Below are 20,640 nucleotides of genomic sequence, written 5' to 3'. Positions count from 1 at the left end.
CTTTTTTTCTTTGTTAGTCAAGCTAAAGATTTGTTAATTTTGTTGCTCTTTTCAAAGAGCCAACTTTTGCTTTAACTGATTCTATTTTGCTATTCCCTAAAAATAATTCCTCAAAACTCTGTATTATTCTCTTCCTTCTTCTCCATCAGGTTTGCTTTGCTATTCTTTTTCTGTGTCGTCAAGGTATAAAATAAGATTATTGATTTGAAATATGTCTTCTTTTTTAATGTAGGTATTTACTGTTATAAATTTTCCTCTGAGCACTGCCTTTGCTGTATCCTGTAAGTTTTGGTATATTGTGTTTTTTAGTTCATTCATCTCTGAATATTTTCTAATTCTCTTGTAATTTGTTCTTTCAGTTACTGGTTGTTTAAGAGTGTATTGTTTAATGTCCACATATTTTTCAAATTTTTGTTTTCTTTCTGTTATTGAGTTCAAGCTGCATTCCATTGTGGATGGAGAAGATACTTTGTATGAATTTAATGTTTTTAAATTTATTGAGAATTGTTTTATGGCCTAACTTATAGTATGATATAGGAAATATGCCATGTCTACTTGAGAAGAAAAAGGTATCTTACTGTTTTAGGGTATAGTGTTCTATATACGTCTGTTATGAACTTAGTTTAGTGTTGATCAGGCCCTCTATGTCCTTATTGACCATATGTTAAAATGCTTTATTCATTATTTAAAGTGGAGTACTGAATTCTGCAACTATTATTGTAGAATTGTTTCTCCCTTCAATTCTGTAATTTGTTTATGTAATTTAGGGCTCTGTTGTTTGGTACATATATGTTGATAGTTTTTATAGCATTTTGACGAATATATATATATATATATGCACATACACACACACACACACAGAAGGTGTCAAAAAATGTATACACATTTTAAGAAATGAAAAAACCATATTAAAGTTAGGCTGATGATAACCACTTTGAGCACCTCTTGTAATTGCAGAAGTCAAGCATGACTTATATTCATCTTTTGTTATCAGTATATATTTAGTATTACAATTTTAATACAGTTATTTCCTTTCTTAAAATGTGTATACATTTTTTGGCTCCCTCTCCCTCTCCTTCTCTCCCCCCATCTCTCTCTCTCTCTCTCTCTCTCTCTCTCTCTCTCTCTCTCTCTCTCTCTCTCTCTCTATATATATATATATATATATATATATATATATATATTTCCTCCTTTGTCTCTTGTAATAGTTTTTAATTAAAAGTTTATTTTGTCTAATATTATTAAAACCATCTCAGCTCTTTATCAGATTGTTATTTTCATGTAATATCTTTACCCATCCTTTCATTTTTTTCAGTCTATTTATTTCTTTGGATCTAAAGTAAGTCTGTTTTAAACAATATAGAGTTGTAAAGTGTTTCTTAATCTGTTCTGTCAATCTCTGCCTTTTGATTGGAGAGTTTGATCTATGTACATTTAAAGTAATTACTAGTAAGGAATGACTAACTTCTGACATTTTATTATTTGTTTGCTGTATGTCTGATAGCTTTTTTGAGTCCCTGATTTCCTCTGTTACTTCCTTCCTTCATGTTTAGTTGATTTTTTGTAGTGGCACATTTTGATTCGATTCTCATTTCTTGCATGCATTGTATTGATGTTTTCTTTGTGGTTAGCATGGGGATTATGTTTATCATCCTAAACTTATAACAATATAATTTAAATTGATACCAACTTATCTTCATTAGTGTATGAAAAATATCCTTCTGTATTGCTCTTTCCCTTTACATTATTGTTGTCACAAGTTACATCTTTATAAATTGTCTGCTCTATAGCATAGATTTATAATTTTTTATGTGCTTGTCATTGAAATCATGTAGGCAATGAAAAATAGAGTTACAAACCAAATATACAATAATACTGACTTTTATGTTTGTCCACACATTTACCTTTATTGGGTCTTCATTTCTTCATCCTGCTTTGAGTTACTGTCTTGCATCCTTTCATTTCAATCTGAAGGAATAGTATTTCTCATAGGGCAGACCTAGTGATGAACTCCCTCAGCTTTTGTTTATCTGTGAATGACTTATTCTCTAAATTTTGAAGAACAGTTTTGTTGGGTATAAAATTCAATGTTAACAGTTCTTTTAGCACTTTATCACCCCACTGCCTTCTGGCTTCCATGTTTTTTGATGATAAACCAGCTATTAATCTCATTAATGATCCCTTGATTGTGAGAAGTCATTCTCTGTTATTGCTTTCAAGATTGCCTGTTGGTTTTTAGCTGAATTTCAAAAGTTTGATTGTAATGCATCTCAGTGTGGGTCTTTTTCTACTGGTCTTACTTTGAGTTTGTTGCAGTCTTTGGAGTTTTAGGTGGATATCTTTCATCAAAATTGTCAAGTTTTGGCCATTCCCCCCCCCCCCCCCCCCAATGTTATTTCTGTGCTCTTTTCTGTCTTGTCTCCTTTTTAGACTCCTATAATGTGTATGTTGGTCTGGTAATGGTGTCCTACTGTTCCCATAGGCTCTGTTTACTTTTCTTCATTCTTCTTTCTACTGCTCAGATTCAATAATTTCACTTGTTCTACCTCCCAGTTTGCTGATTCTTTCTTCTGCCTGCTTATATTTGTTGTTGAACCCTCTAGTGAATTATTCATTTTTTGTTATCATACTGTTTAGAATTTGTTTGATTCTTTTTATACTTACTATCTCTTCATTGATATTCTTTTGGTTTCTACATTGTTTTCCTGATTTCCTTTAGTGCTTTTTCCCATGTTTTTCTTTATCTCCTTGAGTATATTTAAGACAGATGTTATAAACTTTTTGCCTTATAAGTCTCTTCAGTGGAGTTTCTCAGGAATGCTTTCTGTTAATTTATGTATTCTTTAAATAGGCAATACTTTCCAATTTCTATGTATGCCTTGTAATTTTTTGTTGTTGAAATTTGGGTTTTGAGTATTATAATGTGGTATTATAGTATTATTGAGATTCTGCCCCTTCTCGAGGAATTACTGCATTTTTGTTGAAAGCTATGTAGTCTGCTTATTTAGATAGTCTTTCAAAGACTGTATTCCTTGTTGTGGTCATCAAAGTCTCTATCCTTTAGTTTTCTGTTGTTGTTTTTTTTCAGTTTATGTTATGACAGAGATTTCCTTGAATGCCAGGAGCTAAAGCAAGCAAACAAACAAAAACAAAAACAAAAATACACACAGGGACATAAAACAAATTTCTCTCCCAGACTGTGTGCTGAGACACTCTTTTAATACTGATTCAGATTTGCACTGAACCCAGAAGTCATCCTGAGGTGAAAACACAGGGTTTTCTTTTTTGTTTGTTTGGTTTTTTGTTTGTTTGTTTGTTTTTTCTGATTATGCATTTTTCTCCAAGCACGCGTATGGCTTTCTAAACTCTCCTGTATGGACATGTACTTTTTTAAATGTTCTATTTACTTAAAGCGTGTCTCGCAGTGTTTGCTCCCATGCCTTAGGCATTTTATTGTATATCTTGACCAATAACCTTTTGCCTCAGGGATCTGTGGTTTGTTAGTTTACCTTGTGGTTTTTTTGAGCCATATCCTCCACTTTTCCAGTCCTCATTCCCAGTTAGGTCAAACAGAGATATTCACTTTGCATCATTCCTTTAGGTAGTCCCCAGTAAAGTTAGAACAGACATACACAATAATTTGCTGGTAGAGTCTGTTCTCCTCCCTGCCAAACCAGCAACCAGGATCCCCTACTGGAAACATGGGCTAATGACACTAGAAGAATTCCAGTGCTTTAAGATTCCCTGGCTTTAGGATGGCTAATGTGTTGGGAGTGGTCTGAGAAAGGGCAAGTAAAAACTCCACAAATCTTTTTATCCCATTTTCAAGTTGCTTTTTTCCTTGGTTGCTGTATGCCTTTGAATGCTTTCTGGGTTTTTTCTATTATTGGTTCTGACAGTTTATGCTTTTCTTTTGATGTTTCTACCAGGGCAAGAGTTCTTGGAGCTGCATACTCTGCCATTTTGCTCATTGTATTTGCTTATGTCACTCACTGTATTCATTTGTAATTGATAGCTTTACTCAATATAGGATTCTGTGTTGGCAATATTCTTTTTTTTCTTTGAGAATTTTGAATATGTTATCTGACTTTTTCTGGCCTCCATTATTCCTGGAAAGGAAGGAAAGTCAGTTGTTAATCTTACTGAGATCTCTGGTAAATGATGAGTCATTTCTCTCTTGTGGTTTTAAAGACTTTCTCCTTGTCTTTGGCTTTCAGCATTTTTTACTATGATGTGTCTGATCCACATCTCTGCATGTACACTACTTGGAGCTTCTTGCATGTGTAGAATAATGTTTTTCATCATTGTTGGGTAGTTTTCAGCCATTATTTCTTCAAATATTTTTTTCTGTTCTCTATACTTTTGCCTCTCCTCTGGTAATCCCATTATGCTTATAGTTGCATTTTTGTAGCATCCTACATTTCTCTGAAGCTATTAATTTTTCATTATGATTCTTACTGATTTGTCTTCTAATTTGTTGTTTTCATTCCTATTAATTTATAGTAAATGTTGAGTTCCTCTAGTGAGTTTTCTTTTCTTTTTTTCTTTCATTTTTGTTATTGTGCTTTTTAGCACCAGAATTTCTGTTTGGATGTTTCAAAATCATTTGTATCACTGTAATGCTATTTTCTTTTGGATGAGACATTGTCATTTTACCTTTTTTACTTTTTTTAAGAAACGGTACTTTTTAAGTGTGTTTTTAAAAAAATATGTATTTAAATATTTACCATAAATATTTGAAGGTTTTAAAGTAATTGTGAAGTTTGACATCGGGGCCCTCTCATGGGCAGTTTCTATTGTCTGCTTCCTCTCTTCTCAATGGATGATACTGTCTTCTTTCTTTGCATGCTGTAAGTTTTTGTTAAATTTGGACGTTTAAAATTATAGCTATAGCAGGTTTGGATACAGATTCCTCACTGCCCCATTCCCAGGGCTTGTTTATATTTGCTTGTTTGGTTGTATAGTGCTTTGGCTGGATCATTTTATTAAAGTCTATTTCCCCTGCAGTGTACAGACTCTGATGTTGCTTTTCAGAAAGCACAGACTTGGCCTGTCCATATTCACCCTGGGTTCATAGTGATTTTAGCAGGACTCAGCTTCACTGTCTATTCTCTTGATTTTTTTTCTATCAATATGTCTTTTGGTATCACATTCAGCTGTTGGTTTCCAAAAGTTACTGATTGATTTTTCTATTGTTTCTGACAATGTCCTGGGGCACAAATTGCCTCACATCTGACTTAATTAAATCTGAATCTCTTTGTAGGGTTATTACTTTGTTAAATTTGGTAAAATAAACATTACATAAAATTTACAATCTCCCATTTTAAATGTACAGTTCAGTAGTATTAAGTATATTGACATTGTTATACAACCACTTGCCAGAATTTTTTCATCTTCCAAAAGTGAAATTATACTCATTAGACAGCAACTCCTTACTTCCTCCTCTACGTAGTCTCTGGCATCCACCATTTTACTTTCTGTTTCTATGAGTTTGACTACTCTAGATAGCTCATACAAATTGAATCTTTTTTTTTCTTTTCTGTAACTGATTTATTTGGCTTTGCATAATGCTCTCAAGGTACATCTATGCTGTTGCATATGTTAAAATTTCTTTTCTGTTTTTCATTGTGGTAAAAAACATAACATAAAATTTACCATCCATAACAATTTTTATGTGTAAAGTTCAATAATGTTATATAGATTTACATTGCTGTGAAGGAGACCTCCAGAACTTTCTCAACTGGCAGAACTACAAGTCTATGCTTATTAATAACAACTCTTTATTGTTCCCTCACACTGGCCCTTGGTAACCATCATTCTACTTTGTATATCTATGAATTTGACTACTTTAAATGTCTCATATACTAGAACCATATGGTAATTGACCTTTTGTGACCAGTTTATTTTATTTAGCATAATGCCCTCAAGGTTTATCCATGTCGCAATACACACTAGGCTTTCCTTTTTTTTTTTTTTTTTTTTTTTTAAGACTACACTGTGTTTCATTGTATGTATATACCACATTCTGTTTATCTATTCACCTGCCATTTGGATTGACATTTCACCTCTTCGCTATTGTGAGCAGTGAGGTATACAGATATCTCTTCAAGACACTGTTTTCCATTGTTTTGAATATATACCCAGAAGTTGGATTGCTGGATTATATGGTAGTTCTGTTTTTAATGTTTTGAGGAGCCTCCATACTGTTTTCTGCTTTCCATGCGGGCAACACCACTTTACAGCATTACTAGCAATGCACATGAATTCCAACTTGTCTGTTCTCAGCCAACACTTATTTTCTTTCTTTCTTCGTTTCTTCCTATCTCTCTCCTTTTGTCCCTCTTTCCCACCCCTTTTCTCTCTTTCCTCCCTCCCCTCCCCCTTTCTTCCTCATCTTCTCTCTCTCTTTATTACTTCCATCTACCCACCTACATACCTATACAGGTTTCCCCACTATCTGAAAGTAGAGATTTCCTATGAAACCTTTTGTAAGCTAAAATGGCATAAAATGAAGAGTATTTGTCACTTTCAAAAAATTTGCATTATGCCACTTTGCTTTTATGAAAGACCTACATTAGTATGCTAACAGCTTTTTATATAGAAGTGAAAATCCTTTTTGGATTTTTTTCAGTCGGTGAAGAAACAGGTACTAATGTGGGTCTTTTGTAAAAGCAAAGTGATGTGATGCAAACTTTTGGAAAGCTGGGATACGTATATATATATCTATCATTGCTTTTTGTAATAAATGGGAGTTTAAGAAATACAATGCTATCTTGACTGAAAGCCAATATTTTTATATTTAAGCAATCACTGTACCTACTACTTACCATAAGGTGAATATATGAGGTATGGGAGCTTGGCTAGGGATTTCTAGTTCTTGACCTAAAGCCTGGTGCTCACTTTTGGAAATAATGATCATATAGTGTTTGTGTAGACATAGTCTATTTTTAGATACACTTATTTGATACTTAATGAAAATAATTAAAATTAATTTTGTAATGTATTTTTAAGAAAAATATTTTTTAAAAATATTTTTTAGAAAAATATCAGGTTTTACATTGTTTTAAAATGGAAAAAAAATAGAGAATTATCAGGAGGAAAAGCCAAGTTCTTTGAAGAACTTTAGGTAAAATTTCATTACAAACCATTCTCACTCCAATAAACTTTAATTAAAAAAAAGAGAGGGTGCAGTATGATCTGAATCTCAAACATTGTAAAATTATTTTGATATCTTTGCAGTACTGTCTTCTCTGAGTGCACTTATGTGTGTTCATTTAAAGTAGAGGAAATAATGAAATATCTGCCATTTTTCCTGATTGATATTTAAGTGCATAAGCTCATTTCAGTGAATAAATTTCTACATATATTGTCAAGTTTATTTGCTTCAAATTCTTAACTTGCACACCAGGAGGCTATGATACTTGTTCAGTTTCTGAAAACAGTAACCTGTTACTGGCATAAAAGTGATTGTTTGTATTAAAATTGTTTTGATTAATTGAAAACAAAATAAAATTTAAAACTACTAATTTTTCACTGTCATTTGTATACTAGTTAAAGACAACAGACTTTTATTTGTTTCGTATTTATTATATTTGATTTGTATATTTGTTCTAATTTTAGGTCTTTGAAGACAATTTAATTGAAGCAAGGAAAGAAATTGAGGTTTCGCAGAGTAAATATAATGCTCTATCATTACAGTTGAATAATAAACAGACTGAACTTATCCAGAAGGATATGGATATTACCCTGGTCAGGCAAGTGTATTCAATTTTTTTTTTAATTAAAGTTTATTGGGGTGACAATTGTTTGTAAAGTTACATAGATTTCAGGTGTACAATTCTGTATTACATCATCTATAAATCCCATTGTGTGTTCACCACCCAGAGTCAGTTCTCCTTCCATCACCATATATTTGTTCTCCTTTACCCTTATCTACTACCCGCCGCCCCCCTTACCCTCTAGTGACCTCTAAACTATTGTCTGTGTCTATGAGTTTTTGTTTCTCATTTGTTTGTCTTGTTCTTTTGTTGTTTTTGGTTTATATACCACATATCAGTGAAATCATATGGTTCTCTGCTTTTTCTGTCTGACTTATTTCGCTTAGCATTGTAATCTCAAGATCCATCCATTTTGTCACAAATGGTCCTAGTTCATCTTTTGTTACTGCCAAATAGTATTCCATTGTGTATATATACACAGTGTATTCAATTTTTAATTTAAAATTACAGAAATGTCATTAGTTGTTCAGAATGGCAGCATTTATGTTTAATGTTAACTCCCCGAAATGACAACAGTATGTCTTCTGTGGGTACATATGTTTGTGCATTGAAACTATCTGGATTTATATGCATCTATCTAGAATTATAAAATAGAAATAGTTAACTGGAGAGAATCAAGAGTTTCACAGGATTGGGCAAAGCATGCCCAACAAGTAGCCTTGTTTCAGGTTTTAACAAGGCCAATGCATTCATTTATTGCTTCCTTTTAACATTCTTGGCCATGTGTTATATAATATTCATTATTGTTATAATGAAAAACCCATTTTGACTTTTTCTTTCATTATGTTCTAAATAGTTTTAGTTTTTATACTAAAATATTCTATAGTAAAAGAGTTAATTTTGTAGTACAACCTATAAAGTGGGATTACTTGAAAAACTTGTTTTGAAGAATTTTGAAAGATTTTAAATTACCTATTAGTTTAAATTGTAATGACCTTTATCAGAAAATAGTGTTAGAATAAATAATAAATACATATACACATATATATATATATACATATAATGTCATATGTATACACATATGTATGTATGCATAGTTTTTTTACTTAATTAAAATAAGTCATACAAAGTTTATCTTATAACTTTCCAAACGCAATTTCATCCTCTGGTTCTACACTAAATATAGTATGTATATTTAATGTATTTATATATACTTATATTTAATATATAACTGTATATAATTGTAATATTATACATAAATGTTATATTTTTATATATATTTAGTATATTGCAATACACACACATATATAATATATTATATATATATATATATATACACACACACACACATCAGGGCAGGGCAGGACTTTGCTTGGATAATAATTTTTATATATATATATATGTTATCCAAACAAAAATTCATTTTGTAACATTTTAAAAATCTTATCATAGGAATGATGAAAAGTATAAATTTTACAGATAACGGACTGGTTGACTTATCCACTTATAGTATAATTATTTTTTAAGCCAATAATTTGATGAAGTCAGAAAAGTAATTCTAAATAATAATATAATGTTAGATTTGGATGAAATCTTAAAATTACTATTTATTTCTATCTTCTTTTCAATAAGATAATATAGCTTTAATCTTTGCTTGATACTTTTAGTTTATAAGTTTCTTAGTTCTTTTCATTTTTATATTGTTTAAATTTTGATATTGTTTCATATATTGAGTTGAAATGTGCTTTTTTACAATATCCATCCATTTATCTTGGTTTCTTATCTAGAGAATCTGTATGTTGTACAAAAGACACACAAAGCTATAATTGTTGGAAACATGGTCTAAGCACTTCCTTAATTAGATACACATTTTCTTATTGATTAACAATGGAGTTGACCTAGCTTTATTTCTTTATGGGTGTATTTCTTTGGAATTCATAATTATTTTCACATTTCTTGAATATTTAATCCATGTCACCCATGGAATATTATTGTGAACTACCTGAAATGATGTTTACCCTGAGTTATAATATAAATAAATGATATTTATATAAGATACATGTCTGTAATGCATACAGAGCATCTGAATATATACTAACCATGAAAAAAACAAAACAAAAACTAACCAGTTAAGTTACCAAACTAAAATTTTTGTCTTGATAGGTAATGGTTTCATAATTACAGAGGGTAGGCTAAATGATTAGCCTATCTTCCAATGAAGAGATGGGCTGTTGTCACTGAGTTGTAAATTTTTCTTAGAAATTAGTGTGACTCTTCTAAAAAGAAAAAGAAACAGAAAGAAAAAAATAGAAGAAAGTCAAGACAGTTAAGTAATAATTTTGGTTAGGAATATCATCAGTCGAATCCTGAAATTGGATTAACACATCTGGATGGTAGTGTTGACAGGCACTTAGCAGAAGCAAATTATCTCTGGAGGATGTTAAAACAATTCTGTCTTCAAATTATGTCTGTAGTTTTGCAAACTAATGTCTAGCACATAATCAGCAATATCAATTATATACTAAGGTAAGAATGAAAATTAAAAAACATGAGAACTGGAAATGAAGGGAAAAAAACCTCAGTATTTGCCTATAATGTGATTAATTCCCACAGAAAATTAAAAATTTATAGAAACTGTTTAAATTAATAAGTGAGTTTAGCACACTTGGTAGATACAAGTCAGTGTATAAAATTCAGTTGCACTTTTTTGCCACCAAAAAAGTTAAGAAATGGACTTAAAAATAATGGAATTTACAATAGGACTAAAATATGAAGAATAAATGTAATGAAAAATGTGAATTACCTTTATAGAGATAACTTTAAAACATTGAGAGGAACAAAAGGTCTAATATGTGTAGGGATACACAAAGTTCATGATTTGGAAGACTCAGAATGATAAAGATGTCAGTTCTCTCCAAATAGATACTAACATTCAGATTATCAGCAACAGGAAACCATTTCTACTCCTAGACCAGAAGAGGCAAGGAGAGAAGCTGTTATTAAATCTCTGTGAGAAATCTAGTCCTGCCTGGGAGAGCGGCTGATTAATAGGATAATTATTTTTAGAGGAACAGAGACACTGCTAACTGTGGCTCAGCAGAGAGGGAGCTAGGGAAAGAAATATCTTGACCTCTTTCTCCTTTACCCTCTTATCATTGCCTAGCACTTCCAACTAATCAAATTCAGTCAGACCCAGAAAACAAGGAGCCAGTGTAATGCAGTCTGTAGAGGTTGGCCTCTTAGGCTATAGTACTATAGAGTAGGGTAGAGATGATGAAGATTGGGTAAGACAGTATGAGGCGCATTCTCCATGACTACTCTTTTTCAGAGCTTTCCTGGACATTTATTACTTATTAACTTTTCTGTAAAAACTTTGGAGTAAACTTGCTTATTTTTTTTTGTTTGGCATTTTATTAGAGCATCAAATTTATAAGTAAACCTAAAGCAAATTGACATCTTTATGATGTTAGTCTTCATGTCTTAGAGTATGCTATGTCATTCCATTTGTTTCAGTACCTTTGTGTACTTACAAAATGTTTTATGTTCTTTCTCATATGGGTTTTGACATTTCTTGTTAAAATTTATTCCTAGCTATATTTTGTTTCTATTTTAAATGGAGTCATTTTTCCCATATAGCTTCCGACTGATTGTCCTTTTATTGCTTATAGTTTTTGCTCTTCTACCTGTTTTTGATGTACTATGATTTGGTGGGTAATGTAAGTGTTCATAGTTTTATTATTGTGAATTATATTTTTAACTTCTTTCTGTGTAAATGTTTTAATTTTTTGCCTTAAATTCTAATTCCTCAAAAATGAATATTATATTCTTTATTTTTGTTAACATTTATATAACAAACAAAATAAGTACATAATTATTTTGGTATGATACATATAATTTATAAAACACTACACACAGTACAGAAAAGTACAAAGGAAATAGAGGGAAAAATTACACTGGAATAGAGAAATAACAACCTTTAAAATTCAGTGAGACTCATTACAGATTTTTCTTAATAAGTATTTGTAGATTGAAGATTAGGTAGACAAGTATTTAGGTTAAAGGGACTGTTGCATATGTTCTTTTAATAAATAGTAACAAGTTTTTGTGATATAATGGAATAATGACACTAATGTGAAATTGAGAGAACTATTAAATCTTAGATAATTGTTCTCTATAAAAAACCACTAACTTTTGATCTTTATAAAGCTAAGAAAAAAATGGCATGAAAAATTGGTGGTTGATGCCATTATGTTTTTTTTTTTTAAGAAAACTACATTTTGTCTTTAGTTGGTTTTGACATCGTGCTATGTATACTTTGGAAAATAGGACATGCGTTCAAACATTTTAACTCCTCATTTTGTGTCTCAAGATTTATAACATTTATCTCCTTTTGTATAACTACAGTGCTCAAAGATGTTTAGGCCTAGTTCTATATATTGCTGCAGTGCTCATAAGTACACTATTCACTCTTCATTCCTATACTTTAATTCATCTCAAGGGCCTATTTTTACCAGGGCCTCCCTATTACTAGAGAATATTTTCTTCCCCACTGGCATCAAATTTAGCTTTGTGACTTATTTTGGCCTATGGAACGAGAGTGAAAGGGACATATACCACGTCCTGGCAAATGTTTTAATAGTCATTGCTTTGATTTGCCTTTTGTTTTTTGCCCTCTGTCACTAGAGTGGTTTATCCCTAATACAGTTTATTGCTCCAATTTGAGTCCTAGAATAAAGGAAAGCCACATGTAATATAAGCAAGCAATAACTCTTATGTTGTTTTTGTAAGCCATCAAGATTTTTTAAAACTGCAGAATAACCTAGGGAAGCTGTCTGAAACCCTCTGTTAGCCATTGTTATCAAATTTGATCTCGAAAGGGATGTTCCTAATTTATCCTCCGGCCCACTCAATACTGTAGATAACATCACTGCAACTGAAAGATCTTTGGATTTATCTTTCAGCAATACAATATTTTTAACAACTTAAGGTTCTTCTTGAGATGGGAAGAAGAATTGTTGGTCTCAGCATCCTCTCAGCTCAACCCACACTTTCCTATTTTCCTCTTTCATTTTTGTCTAGAGGAACTTCTCAAGTTTGAGCCTACCAATTATCTTTTATTTTCCATAGCATTGATTTTCCTATAACTGCTTTTATTATGAAGTTTAATGCTATCATGACATCTTTCTTTTTCGTAGTTTTTCTTTATGTTATCCTTTTTGTTTTATCCATTCAACAACTCTCTTGTCCCATATGTTCTAGAAAACAGAGTCTGAGTGAAGGATTACATACCGATTACTTACTGGAGGGATTCAATTCCAGGACAGAGTGAGTGAGAGCATCTGAGGCAGGGAAGCATAAAATGTAATTCAAGGAATTGCATTATTGTGCTGGCCACTGCTTCACAATGATCCATCAAGAGACAGTAGATGCACTGAATTAGCAACCCAAGTTGATTCTGGATTTGCTTTAGAGAGAAATCATGCCCGACAGCAATCCATCAGATGGAAAAAGAAAAAGAAAAAAAAAAAAAAGCCTGTCTGGTTCCTTCTTGTGTTTTGTCTTCCATTGACCAAAGTGTACTGTGTATACCCTGCCTGTGTTGTAGCATTTTATCCTAATCTGGAAGTGGTACAAGGAGACGAACATCCAGAAGGGGAGCTGGTTGACTGTAAGTGATGGAGCCTCATGAACTGTTTGATTTTCATAGGCTGTACTGGTAATTAATAGGCTGAAGCAGAGCAAAGGACTGAAAACCTAGGAGGCAGGCGAGGCTGAATCTGAAAAGGCATCCAAGATGTGTCTAACACAACAACAAATATTTAATAAGGGACAGGAATTGTTCTAGATGCTTTGTTTATAACAATGAATAAAAACGTTCCTACCTTCACAGAGATTTTATTAAGATCACCTTCACATCTTGACTTTCTATTAATAATTCAGAGAAGTGTGATGGTTTGTTTTTTTTCATAATTTTTCTAGATCTTCTCATTCCTTCAGTTACTCCTACTCAGAGATACTCTTTTCCTCTGAGTATGCACAATAAAGTTTCTTTTTTCTTGATTTTAAGTACTCCCCCTTTTTAATCAGCCCTACTAGTTTTTGTGGTTTTTTTTAACTTGTTTTCAAATGAGAAAACATCTAGACAAATTCAATATTTTCCAGTGGTCCAGATGTGTGAGTTTTGTAAGCCTTAATTGTTACTTATTTTGATACTGATCATGTTCCAAGTTTCATATTTGTAATATTGGTGTACATCCCATGTCATCTAATTTTCTTTCAGAGAGTGATGTGGGGAGACATAGAGAAACAAGCATATCTATATAGTGTAAGATTATGCTTCCATGACACTTAACTGAGAATATGCCCAGAAGATAGTATGAGCTGAGCATCAAGAATATGTTCTTCCCTTAGTTGATTTTTAGTCTCCTAATGCCTCATATTATGCACATCTTGCTACTCTTGAATGTGTTTCTTCTGATTAAAGATACACGTATTTTGTTCCACATGACCCTTAAAAATGAGCCAACTACTGATTTTGGCTCTCTTTGGGAAATAACAAATGTCTCCTGGTATTGGAAGAGAAATAAATTCGCTGTGTTTTACATTGTATTGAATGATGATATGTTTTTATCTTCATCCTGTCACCTTTCTAAATGCAGCATTACATAGGTCTCCTGGCTAACATATGTCTTGACTATATATTCTGATGGAATTTCATCCTATATCCTTTGATAATTCTTGCCAATGTTATTCTTGAAAAATGGCAGTGCTCAGCAAGCATTATTACTCTGGGTCACCTCTTTCCTCCTCTATGAGAATTACATTTCCTCAAGGCATGGTGCCATTATTGATTCACTTCTCCCCTCCCCCACTTTTAGACTATTCTACAAGTTTCAGTTTTTTACTAGTTACAGATGGTGCTATAGTCTGAATGTCTATGTCCACCCAACGTTCATATGCTCAAATCTTAATGCTTAATACGATGGCATTAGGAGGCTTTGGGCAGTATTTATGTAATGAGGTTAGATCCCTCATGAATAAGATTAGTGTTCTTTACAAAAGAGACCTCCCAGAGCTCCCTAGTACCTTCCACCATGTGAGGATACAAGAAGTCTATGACCTCAAGGAGGGATCACATTCGACTGCGCTGATGCTCAGATTCCTGACTTCCAGCCTACAGAACAATAAGAAATAAATTTGCATTGTTTGTAAATTACCCAGTCTAGGGTATTTTGTTATAGCAGCCTGAAAGGACTGAGACATGCAGTGTTTTTCTGTGTGTCTGTATGGGTGCAGGGGTTGTAGGACGTGGAGAACATTAATATTCTAAACTTCCAAAAAGCAGAGCTCATTTCTCCTACACTAATATCCATCCATCTTTAACAACTGTCTGCATATTGCGCTTGTTCCTTCTTCCTTTTAAGATTCATCATATATGAATGAATCACCAGTTTGACGTTATAGGTAAAGAAGTTTCCATTTAAAAAATAGTCTCCAAAATATATACTACAAAGTGTATTTCTGTAAAATATATCCTTATATTTTTCTCTTTAAATTGAATATACAAAATATTTTCCTCTCTTATAGGATCTGCATCACACAGGAAATTCACTAGCATGGGAATCCGGAAACCTCTATACCAGAGGTGTGGTTTCCCTGGACCCTTAGTGCCATCATTACAACCATCACCAATTCATTTGTCATCCTACTTGCCAGTTTCACCCTTGTTGGGTTGGAAGGACTGATTTCACCTTGTGTTGCTCTCCTTTCTTCTGGCTTCTTTGCCTTGTCATTTCCTTCAAGATAGATTTATCACAGGAGTCACAGGAATTCCAGCCCAGGCCCTGACTAGTAGTGCTTTAAGGAACTTTGATGTAAAAACTTCATTTGCGTGTTGGCTATTCTTTTTAATACATTTAAAGTTCTGTATAATATATAATGGAAGGTTGACTGTATTCAAAAGTGTCTGATAACTGTCATTGGAATCAGTGCTTATCAATTCTTGGAGTTGAGGTGTAAGTTAATTTCAATAAGAAGGTGGTACTGTGTCTGTATATCTAAGGTTTTTATTGCTATCAAGCTATAAAAGAAAATTGATAAGTATTTGGTTTTGAAAGTCATAGTAGTTCTATCAATACATCCTAGGTGTATGTGATAAATATTAAACACTTTATATGTTATTTCTCTTGTTAATATTTTTGCCTACAGTAAAAAAATAATAGATGGAAAAAATGGAAGCCAATCTATAACCTTAGATGAACGCAATTATTTACCTGAGATGATCTTTATTCATGCTTCTCTCTATTTATTGCTTGCTTTGCTCAGGAAGGAGTTGCAGGAACTACAGAATCTTTACAAACAGAACAGTGCACATACAACACAGCAAGCAGAGCTGATCCAGCAGCTTCAGGTGCTCAATATGGACACACAGAAAATACTGAGGAATCAGGAAGAGGTCCACACGGCTGAAAGTATATCATATCAAAAAGTATGCTTTTATTCTGTCATAAAAATGTGAATTGATATGTATGAACTTATAAAAATTTATACAATTCAAATTTCTTCAAATTTCCACATTTCTTTATTATTCCTTTTTATATACTCGTATGTTTCTTCAAAACTAGAAATGAAATATTCAATTTGGTAATATTTAAAATTTTGTGAGTTTTCTTTATGGCTATTAAAGCTGAAATTTAAAATATGGATGCAAATTTATTATGTTGGATATTGTTTTTATAAACTGGAGTTTTGATATCTGCTATGGAACATGCCAGGATGGTAGCCCCCAAACAAGGAAGGATTTGGAGAATGGAATTAGCCTTCTATTATGAGAAATTATTCAAGAATGATTTTAGTTTATGGCCTAAAGCCGTCTTTCATTATAGAATTTGTACATTATTTTATTGGCAAATCTGCACAAACACAAATGGGTATGCTGATGAGGTCTTCAGGATCAATATTTTCCAAAGATTTTTCTCTCTTTATTTTTGTGTGTTTCTTTTGAGTAGTCATTTTACTGTACAGTTGTTTTAGGAGTCCCTCGAGAAGGCTTACCCAGCTATTTAGGTATGCTGACTGACTCAGCAGCAATAATTATAGTTAGTAATTAAAAAAACAACAACACACGTTTATTGAATTCTGTGTGTTTTGTGTAGTGTACTAAGTTATTTATAGAAATAGGTTAGTTCCTATATAGGTCAACCCTATGAGATTGATTTTATACCCTTGTAATAGTTGAGGCAACCGAGGTTAAATAGTGTAGTCTATGTTATTTTGGGATATTTTTTCTGTTTAAACTTCCTCTTCTCCTAAAAGAACACCATGAAAATTCAGTATCTATACTTAACATGAAATAAATAACCGTTAAATATACTTTAAACACATTTTTAAATGATGCTTTGGAACATAAGTGGTTTTCAATCTGTATCATGTGTTCCCCTTGAGGTTCCCTCCGGACACGGATGATACCAAGTAGAAGTTTAGCACCTATCCTCTACTCTCTGAATAGAGCAGCTCCACCTATTTGTTTTATATGGTGGGATTGTTCATTATGCTTTTGTTTCTAAACCAGGCTCCATTGCTAAAATGACTTGAAAAATTGGACCTTATTAGTATCTTTATTTTTTTCTCTTTTTCACTTGTATATTTAACTCAAGCATTTCTCTTTCTTAATTTTTTAAAGTCCCCTCCCCATAACAATTTATATTCAAATATAGCATGTTACCATCCTCTGTGAAAAGATCTCCCATTATTATTTTTCAGACACTGAAATTTTTAAAAAATTTTCCTATAGCATTACAATCTGTAACTTTTTGATCTTCTGCAGATATTTTATTAGTCTTATTTTTCGTTTTTCCCAGAAAACGTATTATTTGTGGCGTTCAGGATTTTTAAATTTGGGTATAACCACACCGCTTTGTTTATCATAAGTAAACAGTAAGCTGCTGTTCAGACTTCTAGTGTTCATTTACATTAAAATATGCATTATGATCCTAGAGTATTTTACTTAATACATATCTTTGTTCCTCTTCCACGTGTATTTTTTAAACATTTTCCCAATAAATTTGAATAATCTAATAGTCCACACAACGAGATGAAATGGTTTACTTAAAACTTAAGATTTTCAAATATATTTTTTACAAAATTTAATTTTACTATTTCTAAATAATAATTGTGGCCTAGCTGTAAAACTCAGGAGAATTAAAAAAAAAAAAAAACATTACATTAATAATAGTTTATCTCTGATTCTTACTAAATTTACTTGTTCAAGAATTAGGTCTTCTTAATTTATTGTCTCAGAAATGGGGTTTGTTTTCCTCTTTTCTCTTAGTTCACCTCTCAACTTTTTAACTTCCCTCTAACTTTTCCCCTCCTTTCTCCTATTTTTTCAATTGATTTATATCATAGTATCCATTTCATTATCTGAAGAGATTAAAAACAAAACAAAACAAAAAACAGTTGCCCACAATGGTAGGATGAGGGGAGTGAGGAAGGGAGACAAAGGTGAAGAGAAAACTAAAAAGACATTTGAGCACAAGAGAGAGGTGTCATATTTTCCAAGAAGTCTGCATAACAAATCATTAGTCTCATAAATAAAACTACCTAACAAATAAGGTACAGGGCTCCTCTGGAAGAGAAACTCTCAAGAGAAATAAAAGTAAGCTGAGGGTTTTCTTCTTCTGAGTATGTAGCCAATTACATAAGTCCTAATAATTTTTCTACCTTTGCACATCATTTTTATACATGTGTATGATGTAAAGATAGATGGAATTATATCAGTAGTTATGATTTCTAGACTATTTAACATGTTCGGGTTACTAAATATGTATTTTATCACCTTTTGTTCAATTTAATGATAATTACATGACACAAGCTAATGTCAATCCGTGAAAATAAGGAGTTAGGTTATACATACTTTTAGTTTCAACTGCATGTTAAATCAGAGTTTTTCCTTCTCATTTTTCTACTATAAACAGATATAATTTTCACCTGTAGAAATTTTGTCTCAACCAGAGTAGCAGATAGTATACTTATTCACTAAATATGGAAATTTTATTCTTTAAACAAATTAGTCATTGGGTCACAGAGTATATACATTTTCAAAGTTTTTGAAGGTAAATAAAATATCATCTTGTTCCTCAACACTAATAAAAATATGGGGAAAAGAATACTGCAGTCTAAGCCCCTGAAAATTACAGGACTTAGAGTCTGGGGTCCTGTTTCTAGAGGTAACTTGTTTTCTGTCCCTGGGGATCCTCTTAACTGTTTTGTTTGTTTTTACTTTCATTTCTTCAACAAAATACAGCATGAAGAGTAGTAAGCATAATAAATTACTTATGAATTATAATGATAAGACTTCTGAAATATATGGAGGAATGTGTGATTAGTTGTTTTCATAGGCCAGAATCTTGCAAAAGGTTCTGATCCATTCCAGCTTTTCAGATTATTGGAGAAAAGAATTTATAGAGAAAAGAGCCTCTCTGAAAACTGCTGTAAGCAATTGTGATTGCTAATAGGGAAAAATTTACTAATTCAGGATGCCTAAACCAATGCAGATGAATGAATTTGTTATATTACAGAATTTACTCACTTGAGAACTTTTTTTGACTCACCCAACAGTTATTAATGGGATGAGAATAAGATGGTATCTAACCAGAGGACTGGAACATCCTAAACTTTTGCCTCCTTGCCTGATCTCCTAGAGCAATAAACGTTCTGTTATCCTGAGGCTTTGTCACCATAAAATATTAGGTTGGTGCAAAATTAATTGCGGTTTTTGCAATTATTGTTAACCTAAAGTGCAATTAATTTTGCACCAGCCTAATACTTTAGAAATAAAAATAATCTTAACCTATTTGGAGGCTTTTTAAAACTAAGTTTACTGGTGGACTGGGCATAGACTTAAAAATGGCTTAGAGAGCTGTCTTTGCTTCCTTTACTCTTAAGTTCACAACTGAGTGATCTTATTGCTATTAAGTGAAGCCCAATTAGCTATTAAAGAAAACAGACAAGTGAGAAATGTACATTTGGAATAATACAAAGGAATAAGAGAGTGTTTGTCCCCATTCCTAGAACAGGGCTTGTCTAGATCATCTATCCCAGGTTTTCTCAGTTCTTTTTCACCTGCTGCTTAGAAAGATAGATATTTTCAGAGAAAGACAAGAGTTTGCCTCAGTGTCTGGAGTTGCCCACCCAATCATATCAGATCAAGCCAGGGCAACTTCTAAATAGGAGTACAACCGTATAAACTTCATGGGAGGGAGAGCAAAGTAGAGAACAAAAGAAGATTGCCATTGGTCTTCGTTTTTGTGGAAGCAAGGAAGAAGGGAAAGGAGAGGAGACAAGAAAAGAGATATTGAGATAGGGCCTTCTTCCATGAATGAATAGGCCCAGAAGAGCCTTATATCTGTGAAGGAAGATCCCACGATATGATACCCAAGAAAAAAGTATACCATCCCCTTGGCACTGATGCCAGTAAACTGATCCTCATTCCTGACCACGCACTCATCATGCCTGAACCTTGGGCAACAGGAGGAAAATTAGGAGTTTTACTTTGTCAACATTTATCAATTTTCATGGGATTCTCAAATATCTGAAATCTGTACATTCTTTTTATTAATTTTTTAATGATGTATAATTTGAAATTCTTAATTCTTTAATGATGTTATTTTCTATTATTTTCCACCAAAGAGATTAATTTGTGCTGATTGAGTACAACTGCTTAGTACTAATAAACCATACAAATAAGAGAAAGTGGGTAAATAACCTCTAACCTGAATGTCTGACTGTGTGTGTTACTGGGCAGACAGACCTTCACTCACCCGAGCCCCAAATGTCTAGTCAGCTTAGCTCTTGTCTCCAGATTTTCCTTTTTCTTTTCTGCCCTGAACTCAGTCGTGAAAGCTGCAGTTGGCATAGCACA

The 20,640-nt window shown here is 32.5% G+C and overlaps 1 protein-coding gene across 5 annotated transcripts in view; it reads left to right on the top strand.

The window, feature by feature from the left end:
* The window catches only part of CNTLN (centlein), a 263,049-nt gene that overhangs the window by 88,679 nt on the left and 153,730 nt on the right, over nucleotides 1-20,640 (top strand). For all 5 annotated transcript variants that reach the window (XR_012495705.1, XM_074330346.1, XM_019739197.2 and 2 more), the window contains 2 exons: nucleotides 7,621-7,754; nucleotides 16,044-16,206. Coding sequence is in view for 4 of the 5 variants with exons in the window: in XM_074330346.1 (XP_074186447.1) it covers nucleotides 7,621-7,754; nucleotides 16,044-16,206 (297 nt within the window). In the remaining variant the exon portion in view is untranslated. The remainder of the gene's footprint in view (nucleotides 1-7,620; nucleotides 7,755-16,043; nucleotides 16,207-20,640) is intronic.

Source organism: Rhinolophus sinicus, linkage group LG04, assembly GCF_036562045.2.
Source record: "Rhinolophus sinicus isolate RSC01 linkage group LG04, ASM3656204v1, whole genome shotgun sequence".
NCBI classification, from domain to species: Eukaryota; Metazoa; Chordata; class Mammalia; order Chiroptera; family Rhinolophidae; genus Rhinolophus; species Rhinolophus sinicus.
This window is presented reverse-complemented; position numbering and strand designations above follow the sequence as displayed.